Source organism: Lepisma saccharinum, chromosome 13, assembly GCF_977018435.1.
Source record: "Lepisma saccharinum chromosome 13, izLepSacc3.1, whole genome shotgun sequence".
Taxonomy (NCBI): domain Eukaryota; kingdom Metazoa; phylum Arthropoda; class Insecta; order Zygentoma; family Lepismatidae; genus Lepisma; species Lepisma saccharinum.
The window spans coordinates 84,742,803-84,757,496 of NC_139241.1; the positions used below are offsets into that span (position 1 = coordinate 84,742,803).

General features: G+C 37.2%; 1 protein-coding gene across 1 annotated transcript in view; it reads left to right on the forward strand.

Moving 5' to 3' along the window:
- The first annotated feature begins 206 nt into the window (after positions 1 to 206).
- LOC145997486 (cytochrome b5 reductase 4-like) overlaps positions 207 to 14,694 on the forward strand; it is a 162,879-nt gene continuing 148,391 nt past the window's right edge. The window contains exons 1-2 of the mRNA XM_083134588.1: positions 207 to 278; positions 5,897 to 6,120. Of these exons, the coding sequence (XP_082990714.1) occupies positions 5,991 to 6,120 (130 nt within the window). The 5' untranslated portion in view covers positions 207 to 278; positions 5,897 to 5,990. The remainder of the gene's footprint in view (positions 279 to 5,896; positions 6,121 to 14,694) is intronic.

Genomic DNA, 14,694 nt, shown 5'->3' on the forward strand with positions numbered 1-14,694 from the left:
ATTTTCCCGTCCAGAACGTCTGGCTTAAAAAAAATCGTCTTGATTCCGTCCTGACCGAAAACTACCGACCCGCACGTTGTTGTTGTTGCTTATTCTTGGCTCACACAGCCTCCCGCACTAACATATCATGATATCATTGCGCAGTGAGCACACATCCTATCGAAGTAGTTACATTTATGTGAGTATAGGTATTGGACCCTACATTAGAAAGATGACAAATGAAAGTTGAATTTCGCACTGCACAAGAAATTGCGTGTTGTGTCTTGAAAGTGCGTAGTGTAAGTTAAATTTTAGTAAGATGTGATAAGTTAAATAAGATTTCATGTCTAATAATAACGTTATAAGGTTTTGTGATAAGTAATAGACTCGAAGCAACTCGCATCTTTATGAAATTTGCACCGTAATGCGACCTAATGCCGGACTATGGCTGTGATTATTATTTAATGTATTTGTTTATTACATTGAATATTTCGCTAATTTAACTGTAGGAAGTATAATTTAACCAATTAGTCACTTTTACCAGAACGCACAGTGATCGGTAAATGACAAAACAGGCAAATGTGTCTTATATTCGCAACACCAAATACTTTAGCTAATTAATGTGCTAGGAACAGGAGGAAAAAGTAGTAAGAAACTAATAATTTCCCGAATGTTTTCATGGTAAATATGCGATGTAGCCCGAACAGATTTCTTCAAATTTATAGGAGAAATTACTTACTGAAATCAGTTTCTGTAGCATTGTTGAAGTTCTTCGAGGTATATTCTTTCGCGGAAACTGAAAACTTCACCACAGAATGCTGGAGAATAAGAAATGATCACTTTTTATGTAAGGAACTTGCATTTTCTGTAAAGCGACAACATTTTGCCGTTGTTTCCATTATGTACCTGCAGATGGCGCGAGCGTCGAAAGTCTCACGGTCTCGCCAGTTTTTCCAAATGTGCCTTTTTTTTACGAGATATTTTCTTTTTTTTTGTAACTATGCTTACCTAACCTAACCCAACCTAACCTAACATTGCCGGAAATGATCCGTGGGGCTATCGTGAATGGTATTTGGGGCTATCGTGAATGGTTTTTAGGGTTTTCCGTCAATGGTTTGTGGGGCTATCGTGAATGGTTTTTTGGGGCTATCGTGAATGGTTTTTTGGGGCTATCCGTCAATGGTTTGTGATGACATAATAAACATGAAAGTAGGTATTTTTTGGTTACGAAGGTTGAAACACTGCATACCCTCTCCAAATCGACAAAAAACAAGCACGACGCGCGATGATCCATGTTGTCTGTTACCCAAGTGGAACATGGAAGACAAATAATGACTCGTAATATGAAAAGTTGACACTATTTTATGGAATAAGGCATAACTTCACCTCAAAGAATATTCCGCAATGCAGAATAGGTAAGTATCAATACTAAAATGAACAAAATAAATGAGTCCGAGGTGTTCGGGCTATATCGCATAAAATTACCATTTTAATTTTTTATTATTTTTTTCGAATACTTTGAGGAAGGTTCAAATTTCGTGTGACAATGATTGTCAAAATTCTACATTAGTCTTCCTGCTAGGAGAATTTGAAAAAATATCATAAGACAATTGGAACCATTACCCCAAGGTTTGCAGAATACAGTAATATAATTGTATTTGATGCAAATTTATTTGTCTTTGCACATAATGGTAACAGTTTCATACATCAGAGAGACATTTCTTCAATTTTACACAAGAAACTACTTACCGAAATGAGTTTCTGCAAGGTTTACAACGTTCGTCGAGGTATTTTCTTTCATTGTGTAATATATTTGACCGGGAAATCATGTATTTTTCAAGAGAAATATCTCACCGACACACAATTGCCATTGCTTTCATTTGCTTGCCCTACAACAACCGGATGCTGCGAACATTTGATGACGTAAGCCCCTGTCAGTGTTTCAACCCCCCCCTTTTTTATACTATGCTTGCCTAACGTAACCAAACCAAACCTAACCTTATCAGAAATGGTTTGTGGGGCTAACAGTCAGCTACCCGTGCATAATGTATAATTTCCACAGGCGACGAACACGATAGTATGTATTTTTCGGTGAAGAAGGTTGAAACACTGCATAGTCACAACGTGAGTCAAGATGTGCCTGCTATATTGTGTGTTCCGGAAGCTAAGAAAGGAATAAAAAAAAGCACTCAGAATGTGAAAAATTGCATTTGTTTTCGTGTAAAAATCATAATGGCACCTTGAACTATGTTTCCGCAATACACAATTGGTAAGTACGAACCATGCGAAACACAAAATATCCGATTTTAATGTGTCTCCGATCTATGAAACTGTTACCGTGCATAATTAATGCCTACCAGTCAGTTGCAACAAATTTGGAGTGTGAAAATATATACAAGGAAGGTCATGATTGCAAGGGTAGTTAACAGGAAGTTATAGTTTTTCTTGTATGTACGCATTGCTTGCATGATAGAATTATTTTCCTGTAGTTTACGGTTATTACAAGCATAAGAAAACAGTTTTTTCTTTGTGAAAAAGAAAAAACTGTTTTCTTATGCTTGTAATAACCGTAAACTACAGGAAAATAACAGGAAGTTAGTTTACATTTTGAGTTGCAATGCATCAACTATTTTCTCGTACACTAAACTTGTCCAAATGGCTCCAGTTAAACCAGAGCATGGCCCAACTTGTATATGTTTATGATTAACTTTTTCCATACAGGCCCAGATGCCTCATGACTACATTATGTACAGATCGATTTTCCACTGACATTATGCTTTTTACACGAAAATAACATCGATTTTTCACATTATGAGTAATTCTTTTGGTTCCTTTCTTCCGTTGTGGAACATACAATATGGCACGCACAGCTGTGGATCATCACTTTTCGTGCTTGTGTTTTGTCGATTTGGAGTGTGTATGCAGTGTTTCCAACCTTCTTAACCGAAAAATACCTACTTTCATGTTCATTATGTCATCACAAATCATTGATGGATAGCCCCAAAAACCGTTCACGATAGCCTCACAAACCGTTGACGGATAGCCCCAAAAGCATTCATGATAGCCCCACGAACCATTGACGGATAGCCCCCAAAACCATTCACGATAGCCCCACGGACCATTTCCGGCAAGGTTAGGTTAGGTAAACATAGTTTAAAAAAAATTCTCGTAAAAAAAAATGCACGTTTGGAAACACTGGTGAGACCGCGAGTCTTTCGATGCTCTCGCCATCTGCAGGTACATAATGGAAACAACGGCATAATGTTGCTTTGCCCAAAATGCAAGTTTATTATATCAAAAGTGCTTATTTCTTGTTGTGCAGCATTCTACGGTGAGAAAATACCTCCACAAATTTTCAAAATGCTACAGAAACTCATTTCCGTAAGTAGCTTCTTATGTAAAAATGAAGAAATGTGTCTCCGATGTAACAGACATTTACCACTTTTTTTTTTTAGTACAACTTGGGATGTGCTCTAAATTGTCTATTCTTGCATACTGATGAGGCACCTGGCCCATAGGCAGTATAATCTTCTGTAGAATTTGTGTTCTGTGTCTTGTCCAACCGTATTTGTGTTTGCACTTTATCAGTTTCTTTCATCCTCATCATTGCAATTAGCCAAACATAGCAGAATAGTAATGCAAAATTAAACAAAATATGCAATACTGCTGCTTGTAATCATATTTATTATACTTGCATAGTATATAAGTGGCTCAGGAGTAAACCGTGAAAACCCACACTCATTCAAAATTGAATTAACATTGTATGTGGTGGTGGTACAGTCTTTTGTTGCTGTACAATGGTGAACGAGGCCCAAGTTCCAATTGTTTAATTGTGAATTTATTATGGTGCACGGACATTTTTTACACGGTTCAATTCTAATTAAGTCTGTTAACACATACTCCAGAGTCTTTGTGATTAGTTACTACAAGTTTCCTTGAGAACGATTTTTCCCCTCCATATACTCCTACATGATTCTTTGTTTGTGAGCAGCCATTTGTTCACTGTCATGTTCGTATGGACTACTGCTGCAAATTGTAGAGTTCACCATGGTCCTTACCTCATCCTTCTCCTTGTCGAAACCACAAAGGTTGACACATCTTTTCCCCCTTCTCGTATATATCAGCAGCCAGCCCTTTTCTGGGTATGGTTACTACATCACCCAGCAGCATGTATGTGAGGGAGGAATGAGGACAAGAACGTTAAAAAACAAAAGGACTGAACCAAATCTTTCGCCACTCTTGAGAAACGCTCAAGGGAGCAAGGGAAGAACGTCCACCTGCACCACCCTCTCCCTTTCATGTTTTAGGGTGAGCAGGTGGACGAGACCTATATCCCTAGATTTATGGCTGTGATTTTGTCTCGGATTTGGACACGAAGGACGTTATAGCTGGGCGAAGCCTGTACTTCACGTGCGTTGTGTGTGAAGGGTTATTTCATCGCTAAAGGCTTTAGTTTTAGGTTAGGTGGGTCAGGTTTAGGACTCTTAGCATCAATCAAATTACGTTTTGTATTCATTTGCTGTTAATCATGGTGTCTACCAGTCTGGCAGGGAATTTAATTTTTCTGGAAATTTGTTGTGTTTCTTGAAAAATCAATATTTTTGTGGAAATCCACTAAAAGTAGGTTTGTTAACAATGAAGAGAGGGATAAGCAAGAAATTTTAAATTTGTTGTGGACAAACGATACTACAGTTGCATATACTGAATATTACCAGCAGTTACAGTAGAAATTGCATATGAAACACTTTAGGAAACTAGAAACTTTGTTAACTATTTTCAACTAGAAATCTACTACAGTAAGTGGCTATTGGCATTTGCCACTTTCTTGTTGCAATTTTTGGATGCTATGATTTTTTTAATAAAAAAGAACCCTTTCTTTATCACTAGCGAATTTGTGTTCAATTTTTCCTTCTCGTTATTTCTTTTAACTTAGTTTAGTGGCTTTCTAAGTATGCATATGTAATGTCATTCTTAAATAAGTGTGTAAATGGCATGAATTGCCCTAAAGACTTGGTCTGGAAAAGTCAGGGATTTTTTTTTGTATGAAATTGTAGACACCGTGTTAAAGTGATGCTCATGGACTCGCAGAACAGCCACCAAACACTCCTCAATTGTGTAATCACTTTTGTCAGCCATCTCTCGGACTACCATCTTCTGGATTCTCAGATAAACAATGAACTGAATAATGCAGTGTGTCAATGGAGGACAGCACCTTGAGATTTGGAGACAGCAGGAGGACACTTGCCAAGGTTGTGTGAAGGTCACCATCATGATTACCCACATAAATATATGGGCATATGGACTTTGTGCACACCCTGTAAATAAGTAATTGTAGTTGTATTCTCGAATTGGGTACCCTTGACCTCCTGTACCTCCTTGAGAAAGTGAAATATTTTACATGATTTATCAAGATTATGTTGTTTATGCATGTTTGAAGTTGTTTTTAGCTCGCTGAGTTTTTATTGTGTAATCAAGTACGTCTCTTACCTTAGCGTGTTACCTTATCATGAAGCAGAACAGCCCGAAGGCTTCGTCCAATTGAATATAGCACCAAACATGACATTCCACAACAGCAGCTATAATTTTACATCGTTAGCTTAGGTTTGGAGCTGATAGTTTTTTTGACATGGTTTTTCGCTATTTGAGGGTTTATACAAACTGTTTTTACTAATAAAAAGTGGCGAAAGTACTAAAAAAAATGGTAGGTTTTTACTTAACGCAGTCCATGCTTTGGAATCAAATATCTCCATTATTTTTGTTTTCCGCGCACTGGAACCAATTTTATATTACGTAAAACATCGAAATCTGTTGATTAAAAAAACAACTTCAACATAATTCTCTGGGCAGACACTACAGTAGGTCAACAGCCCTCTCAAATTGTACATGTTCTTCTAACATTCTACCTTTTTCCTTCCAGATTGTTCGAGACAGCGTGTTGTTGCGCCCAATGTTAGGAACCTCATGTGTCATCGAAACTGATGAATTGTGTGTGCTGAATACTGAGTTATGTAATGTCGTCGAATTCTACAAAGGATGAAATTTCTCATTCATATGGCTCATATAATTGTGATGCTAACAAAGAGATAAGAGATTTGAATGTGGAATTGTCTCCATTATTAGCAGAGATTGATAATGGTGCAGGTTAGTAATATGTTGATCTTGTTTATTGAGTGAAATCTTATGTAATGTTTCACATTTCTTGATAACTTATATATATACGAGGGTCACTATTTATATTTTGAGCCTAACAATGAAAAAAAGAAATTTGGCATTGAAAACTGCTTTATTGTTTTTCGAAGTATTCTCCTTTATGGTCAATACACTTTTGCATTCGTTCGAACCATTTGTCAAAGCAGTTTTTCCAATCTTCTTGAGACACCTCCATAATATGGTTTTTGAACACATCAACGGCGTCTTCCGCCGACGAAAATCGTTGTCCACGCAATTTATTCTTGACATTCGGGAACAAGAAGAAGTCATTGGGTGCCAAATCAGGACTGTATGGCGGATGACCCATCAATTCGATTTTTTGACTGTTCATAAAGTCGGTTGTTAGACGAGATGTGTGACAGCTGGCATTGTCTTGATGAAGAATGATCCGACGGCGTTTGTTTGTTTTCCGTATTTGACCGAAGACCTCTGGCAAACAAATTGTTGTGTACCATTCAGAGTTGACCATTCTACGTTCCTCTAAAGGCACAGTTGCCACATGACCAGTTTTCCCGAAAAAACCGGCGACCATTTGTTTCGATGTGCTTCGAGCGCGAACAACTTTTGTTAAATTGGGTTCATCTTGAAACACCCATACAGTTGACTGCTGTTTACGTTCCGGCTCATATGCATATATCCATGATTCATCACCTGTTACAATCTTTTGAAGCACCACGATTGTATTTATTGAGCATTTGTTTGCACCAATTGACGCGAGCGTCTTTTTGAGTTTGTCAAATTGTGTGGGATCCAACGAGAACATACCTTTCTCACAGCTAAATGATCATGTAATATTTTATATATGCTGGTGGAACTAATGCCTATGGTTGCCTCAATCTCACAGTATGTCACATGACGATCTTGCAGTATTAGGTTTTGCACAGCATCAATGTTTTCTTGAACAACAACTGATTTTGGACGACCTTCACGAATCTCGTTGGTGAGCGAATGGCGGCCACGATTAAATTCGTTATACCAGCGTTTCACAGTGGCAAAGGATGGGGCTTCATCGCCAAATGTGGAAGTAAGTTGATCGATGCACTCTTGTCTTGATAATCCACGTCGAAAACTGTAAAAAATCATCGCACAAAAATGTTCACAAGTTAATTCCATTTTATTGTTGTCGCGCAATCTCCAAGGCAACATAAACAACACAAATGAAGCTATTGACAAAACATTTGAAGTACATTATGGTCAATAATGCCAGACGATTCCGTGCAAACGTCAAATCGCGCCTAACTTCAATCAGTGTTGCCAAGGCTCAAAAATAGTGGCCCTCGTATATATATATATAAATAAATGAATGTAAGTGTGTATATGTGTGTGTTTGTTTGTTCAGCAATAACTCTCGAACGCCTGGAGCGATTTCAGCCAAACTTGGTACATGTATCGCTTGCAATCTGGAAAGAAATACTGTTGGGGTAAGACACCCCTGGCACCCCTAGGGGTGGGGATGACATGTAAAAATAATAAAAACGACCGATATTAGTGTGGATCCATAGTTTTCGGCAGTGGCGCAGGAACGGGGGGGTACAGGGGTACATTGTACCCCCGCAAATTTTTGAAGGGGGGTACTGTACCCCCCTAAATCCGTAAATCGAGTTTTACCCCCTGTACCCCCCTTTGGTAATTTGACAGCAGATGTAAGGTGCTTCTGTTAAAATTACCTATTATCAATTCGCCCAATAAAAAATGTATTATTGTTTATAAATTTTAAGCATTATAGTCCTTACCACAGAAATTCAAAACATTTAATTGTAAACTTATTATACTACATTGTGCTTGCTACTAGTTAGTTCATTGACCTAAGTTCTTGGAAACCTCTTGAAGGAGATGAAAATTGTTTAAAACGTGTGTGCAACGATGGAATCAGATTGACTCACAGACAATTACGCTGCAGACGATTGCTGCTTTGCGTAAGGGGGGGTACACATTTCTAAAGCAGTGGTCGCCTCGATTCGAAGATAAGGTACAAATCTTCATCAGAAGAGTATATGACTAACCCCATTTTCTTTTGAATATTTATAATGGAATTTTCCGAAACGGAACACTTACACGAACGAGACGAGACACGACAGACCAACTGGGGGGAGGGGGGGGGTGTTGTGTTACAATGCACTCCTGCACCTCACCCATATTTTTCATAAATTTGTAAGAGAGTGTTGGGAAAACTATACTTAAACCTATATATTAAGATATATATTTTTTTAAAAAATAGAGTGCCGATTGGCCTATCTGAGAATGAGGTGAATTTGGAATAAGTTTTAATGATTTCCGAGTGGAAACCGAAAGAAAAATAAGCACAAACAAGAACGAGAAGGACCTCACCACACAGGAGACGAGATGAGGCTGTGACAATTCTCGACTCATCGCATCGCGATATCATTCCTAGGTGAAATGAAATCTTTCCTAGACATTTAAACAGGGTGCAATTTGCGATTTTATCAGAGGGGGGACTATTTTTTACCTATGTATTAGGTATACTTATAATTGGACATTAATTGCTTAAAATCTAATTGTGATATCGAATGCAACACAAACACAACTCCATTTTATGTTAAACTCTAAAATCAAATTGTAAGAAAATTACATTAGTCAGATGAATGCACGAGATAAATGAGACTCACTGCAGGTTCTATTGGTAGATTTTGGATTGGATTTACAAGGTCTTTGAATGAGATGGGAATATTTGATTGATTGATTTGGTTTATTTTACTTCGAATTTCTGCCACTTTTGGCTAATCGCGAAGATGAGGATGAGTGATGATGATATGTTGAAATTGATGGACACTCAAAAATAACACCCATGGGCAGGCCAGGATTCGAACCTGGGACCTCAGGCGTCATAGCGCGCTATGCTAACCCCTCCGCCACGGACTACGGCGAGGTGGGAATGTGTTTTGGATTTTCTTTGTAGATCCGAAAATCTTTAACTGTGACGCGCACATGCTTCTGCTTACATTAAAGTTTACCTTTTCACATAAACGAGAAATTGACATGTCATCCTAAACACACGCATGTATCTACATTTAATACCACTACATACGAAAATAACCTTGGCCGGCTCTTCACATTGTCCACCAAAAATTGAAAAGAAAGAATAAACTTTTGAGCGTATGGCTTTCCTTGCTACTTCTGAGAGCTGAAGGATTTCGGTTTTGTAAATGTACCGAATGATATTACTTTCAGTACTTGAAGAGCGTCATTAGGTACAGCTAATTATATTACAAATAAATGATTTGTCAATTTTTTCACAAATATTTCAGACTTCTTACGAGTTGATTGGGAACCATCTGAACTAATTTTTTTCTTTTTTAATACAACACCCTATAGATGTCTGGGAAAATACCAAATACATGGCTTCTAAAAGGCATTGGATGTGGTACACATCTGCCATAAATTGTTTAGATATTTTTATGCGTAGCTATGGGACTTTTAAAATTAGAATGAACGGAACTGAAGTGGAACTCTATATAATGTAGTTTCTATATCCAGTGGGTGGGAGATTATTATTCCTGGTTGGGGTGGCTCAAGATCCCCCTCACTCCTGATTTTCCGTTCAGACCCACCGGAGCAGCCAGTGTTGTCACATCGGATTGGCAGAAAAGAGCTAAATCCTGCCTAAATAGGAATACAATTTCTGCGAAGCAAATAGAGGCAGAGCCAAGGCTGGATTGAACTACAACTGAGACCAGTTAGGTAATAGATGAAAGTATAGTTCCTTTGTGCGATTCGTGATGTGGACAAACCTTGCTCCAAAATACTAAGTTGGCAACAGTAGTACGTACAGCTGAGTTTCCCTTCCACGAAGGAGCGGAGTTCTGTCGTCTGCTGACTGACCCGAGAAAAGTGTGGATCTTCTTCTTCCCCTTCGCACCTCATTGCAAAAAAAACAGAGACAGATGAAGAATTGACAAGGGTCTACCACTATTCATTGGATTTTCGTGGTAACTGTCTCATGAGTGGTAGTTCTTTCTAGGAGTGTTTGTTGCTAAATCAATGTGCTGATAGCAAAACAAGAACGAAATGAACAAATATCTAGCTCGAAGAAATGTTTTCTTTACCGAAGGGGGGGTTGTAATAACGTCTAGCAGGCATAAATGTCATACTGATAACCAGTAACACTTTTTAAAAAGTCACGCCACGCCACTGGCCTTATATGTTTCAGAATTGTTATCTGATTTTAAAATCTGTTTGTTTTTTTTGTTGTTTTTTTTAAAACTTAAATTCTAACAAAAACAATTAAAAATATTTATGCATATTTTGCATTAAATAACAGGACATTCGTGTTTGCTGTTCTAAAAGAGAATATTTCTCATGGCTTCACATTATACCTAGGTATCAAGGACGTTTTTGTGGGGGTCCAGGGGGTCCGGACCCCTTCCCCCAAAAGACTTAACAAGTAGTAAAAGTAATTTATCAAAATATAATTGTTTAGCATTTGTTATACTCAATTTCCATCAATGTCAATATTATGCTTGAACAGCGTAACAATTAAATAGATGTTATGCAAAACCTTATTGCACAGTTGGAAAGAACAAGGTTTACCATTTTATTGCACATTTGCAAAGAACAAAATGTTCCAATTATTTGTTACAAAATTGCCACAAGTCACCATTTTGGGTGACATAGTTGACTTTGTTTTAAAATGATATCGTCCAAATGCCGATCTGCACAGTGTACGCATTTCTGAAGTCTCGCCCTGAAGTTCTGCATTACCCTCCTAATCATGTCTGGTCGGTATTGCCGCTCTTTCCTGTCTGATACCATCTTTCAGATCATTGGCTGTCCTCGGCCTTCCTTGGTAAACTTTAGCCTGCAGGTACTCCCACAGAAAGAAGTCGCAGGGTGCGAGCTCGGGGGAAAGAGTTGGCAATGGAAGGTGACTTCGAAGTGAGATCAGACGCCCTGGAAACATTTCACGTAGCACGTTCATCGATACGCGTGCTGTGGCACCATCCTGTTGGAACCACACAGCCAATTTGCCACGCTCGTTCGATTGCGGCTGCAGGAAGTTGCGTAACATCCATACATAACGGTCAGACGTTACATTAACTGCATGCCGTCTTCCTCAAAAAACTAGGGGCGTTCATGGAGTTGCCTCGGTACATATGGGAAACAAAATGGTAATCCTTGTTCTTTACAACTGTGAAATAAAATTTTGCATAACATCTATCGTTGCTTTGTTATTCACGAATGAAATCCGGGAGTTATTTCTGCTGCACCCTGTATACTCGATGTTTTTTTCCGCTGAACTTATTGGAAGGCAAGGAATTTGGCTCATACGGCTTTGAAGGATTCCAAAGATTTATGCACACTACTAATGATAATATCCATAAAATATTAATCAGAAACTTTACTTTTCGTTAATTGGATCTAACTCCTTTTTTTTGTTATTCAATAAATATTCAATTCTTTTTCTATCTGACATTAAATTCCTTGCCAGGGCAGTTGTTTTTGTGCAAATCTTGGCGATCTTAACTACACGTACGCTAGATAATGAATACTTGCTGTTATATTTGTATTCTTTTACTATCTGTTTCCTATTCATGTAATAATAACAATACAATATTAATTAATGTACATATTTAATTAATTAATATATTAATTTAATTAAATATAATTATCCTAATTATTATTATTGCGACACTTGATTGGACATATATATATATATATATATATATATATATATATATATATATATATATATATATATATATATATATATATATATATATATATATATATATATATATGGGAGGCTGAATTTTGTACCCCCCCCAAATGAAAACCGTTCCTGCGCCACTGGTTTTCGGGGTCGCTAAGATGAATAGTGACACTCCCAATGCCTTTCAATTTATTTATTCTTGCTCCTGAAGGTGAAACTAAAAATGTTGTTTATAATCAAGTTTCAAGTCAATATAATATTATAGTGAATTTGTAAAAGATTTTACTTTATAATTTGTATACTGTACTTATCCTTTTAAATACCTGTAAATACACTATAGTTAGAATTGATTATATTCCTGTCTAATAGAAGATTGGGATCAGTGGTGTGCCCAGGATTTTCGAAAGTGAGGGATTATGTATACTTTCTCTTGGTAGTCAGTCCTCATTTTGTCATATTTTCCTACCTTTGACGTTCTTTTTTAGGATACTTGGCGAAAGGGACTGGGGGGGTTTATAACCCCCATCAAACCCACCTTGGGCACACCACTGATTGGGATAAATAAATACCAGGCAACCCCAGGCAATCAGCCAGTCTATTATTTTTTTCTTCCAACAGGTGCACATAGCTCACTTGTTTATCACTATGATACAAAAAATGAATGTTATTTTGTATTGGAGAATTGTGATATGTATTGCTCTTTTTCTTTTACATGTATTAGCTTTTAGTACATACTTCACATATTTTAGTTATTTTTACATGTAATTTCCACATTTTCAGACATATAATCCATATGCTACATATTGCAATTTCTATTACCACGTTTTCGCTTGTGTTAATTACTAAAAGTTTTTCGTTCATCTGTGTTGTGTTCATTTTGAGCTTTCTCAGGGTGTCTACCTGTATCAAAAAGTCAAGGAATTTTTTTTTCTGGAAAGATCCATATTTGTGTAGTAGTGCACCAAAAGCATGTTTTTGAACAATCATAAAAGAGACAAGCAAGAAATTTAAAATTTGTTGTGGACAAACTATCTTTCAGTTTGGTATACTTAACCTTACCTGTAGTTACAGTAGAAATACAGTATGTAACACTCTTATTCGTACACACGGATTGTCAAAGAAAATGCTTTAAAATCTGAAAGGAAATACACTCTTTTGAAATTGTTTCTTTAGAGTTCAATAACTAATATCATTAGAAACATAAAATCTTACCCAAATTCTGTAGAACCAATGACAATAATAAATTAAATGAAACTGAAAGAGAAACGTGCCATTCTTTGTACAACTTTCTATTCGTACCCTTAATAATATAAAAGCTAGAAGTATATTCAGAGCAAATTGACTGACAGTTCTAATACTTTGGTGTGTATCCTTTGGCTTTAATTACTGCTTCACACCTGTTCTTCATAGAATTAATCAGTTTCAGAGCTTATTTTATTCCACTCGGCTTGCACAACGGTTTTCAACTCTTGTTTGGACTTGACGCCTGCTTTATGGACTCGCCTCTTCAAAATTGCCCATAAATGCTCAATGGGATTTAAGTCTGGACTTTGAGCTGGTGTTTGTAGTAGTTTGGGCACATTCCATATTAGCCAATTCATGTTAACTCGTGCCTTATGATTACTGTCATTGTCTTGTTGGAATCTGTAGATAGGCAGCATCTCCATTTTTTGGGCACTCTGCTTTACATTGTTCTTCAATATGTCCAAATAGACATGTGCATCCATGATACCATCAATAAACTGGATGGTACCAACACCTTTGGACGACATACAGTCCCAAATCATTAATGACCCACCACCATGTTTATCTGTTGGAACTGTGTTAATGTGATCATTGATTTTCTTCAGACCCTATTTATCCCATCTGACCCGTATATATTAATCTTGGACTCGTCTGACCATATGCCACTATCCCAAAATTCCTAGTCCTTGTGGGTGTGCTCTTTCGCGAATGAAAGTCTATTCCTGCGATTCACCTTATTTACATACGGCCTCTTTCGTGGTATTCTGCCATGATATCCATGTTTCCACAAGGCATGTCGAACAGTTTGATCGGACATCATCTTGCCAGCAACATTTTCTACTAACGGTCATAACTGAGGAACACTTAGTCGAGGGTTTTCTCACACTCTTTGTAAAATAAAGCGTTCATCACGTTTATTCAACAGTCTCTCTCTTCGTTTTCTCTGCGCATTCTGTGTTGAACCTTCCTCTCAAAATTTATTTACTATATATTGAACTGTGGAGTGTGATTTATTGACTGTTTGTCCAATTTTTCTTAACGAATAACCTCTAAGGGCCAAATTTATAACAACAACCTTCAGATCGGAACTAAGTTCCTTCACCTTGCCCTGATAGATAGACGATAGGCCTACAACAATACCTACGCCAGCATTCCACTTGATGGAAAGCGAGCCTGTATGTTCAAACTTGTTACAAAGTTGCAAACTGCACGAAATTGTTCGAATAGCGGTGGCGCTGTATGCGAAGAAGATTGAAACTCTTGCCTGTACGAATAACAATGTTGCATGAAACAGCGTGTTTTTCTCTTTTCACACAAATTATATGCTCTGTTTATACACTTTGAACATACATTTTTATTGGCATTTGTTGGCGAAACCTTCATTAACATTAATTTAATTTCCAGGTACATATGAAAATGATTGTTTACTAGTAGATATGACTTTTTTCCTCGAAAATTCTATGTGTACGAATAACAATGTTACATACTGTATCATAAGAAATGGAGTCATGTTTGAAGTATTTTCAAGTAGAAATCTACTACATAAGTGGCTATTGGCATTTACCACTTTCTTGTTGCAATTTTTGGGTTGT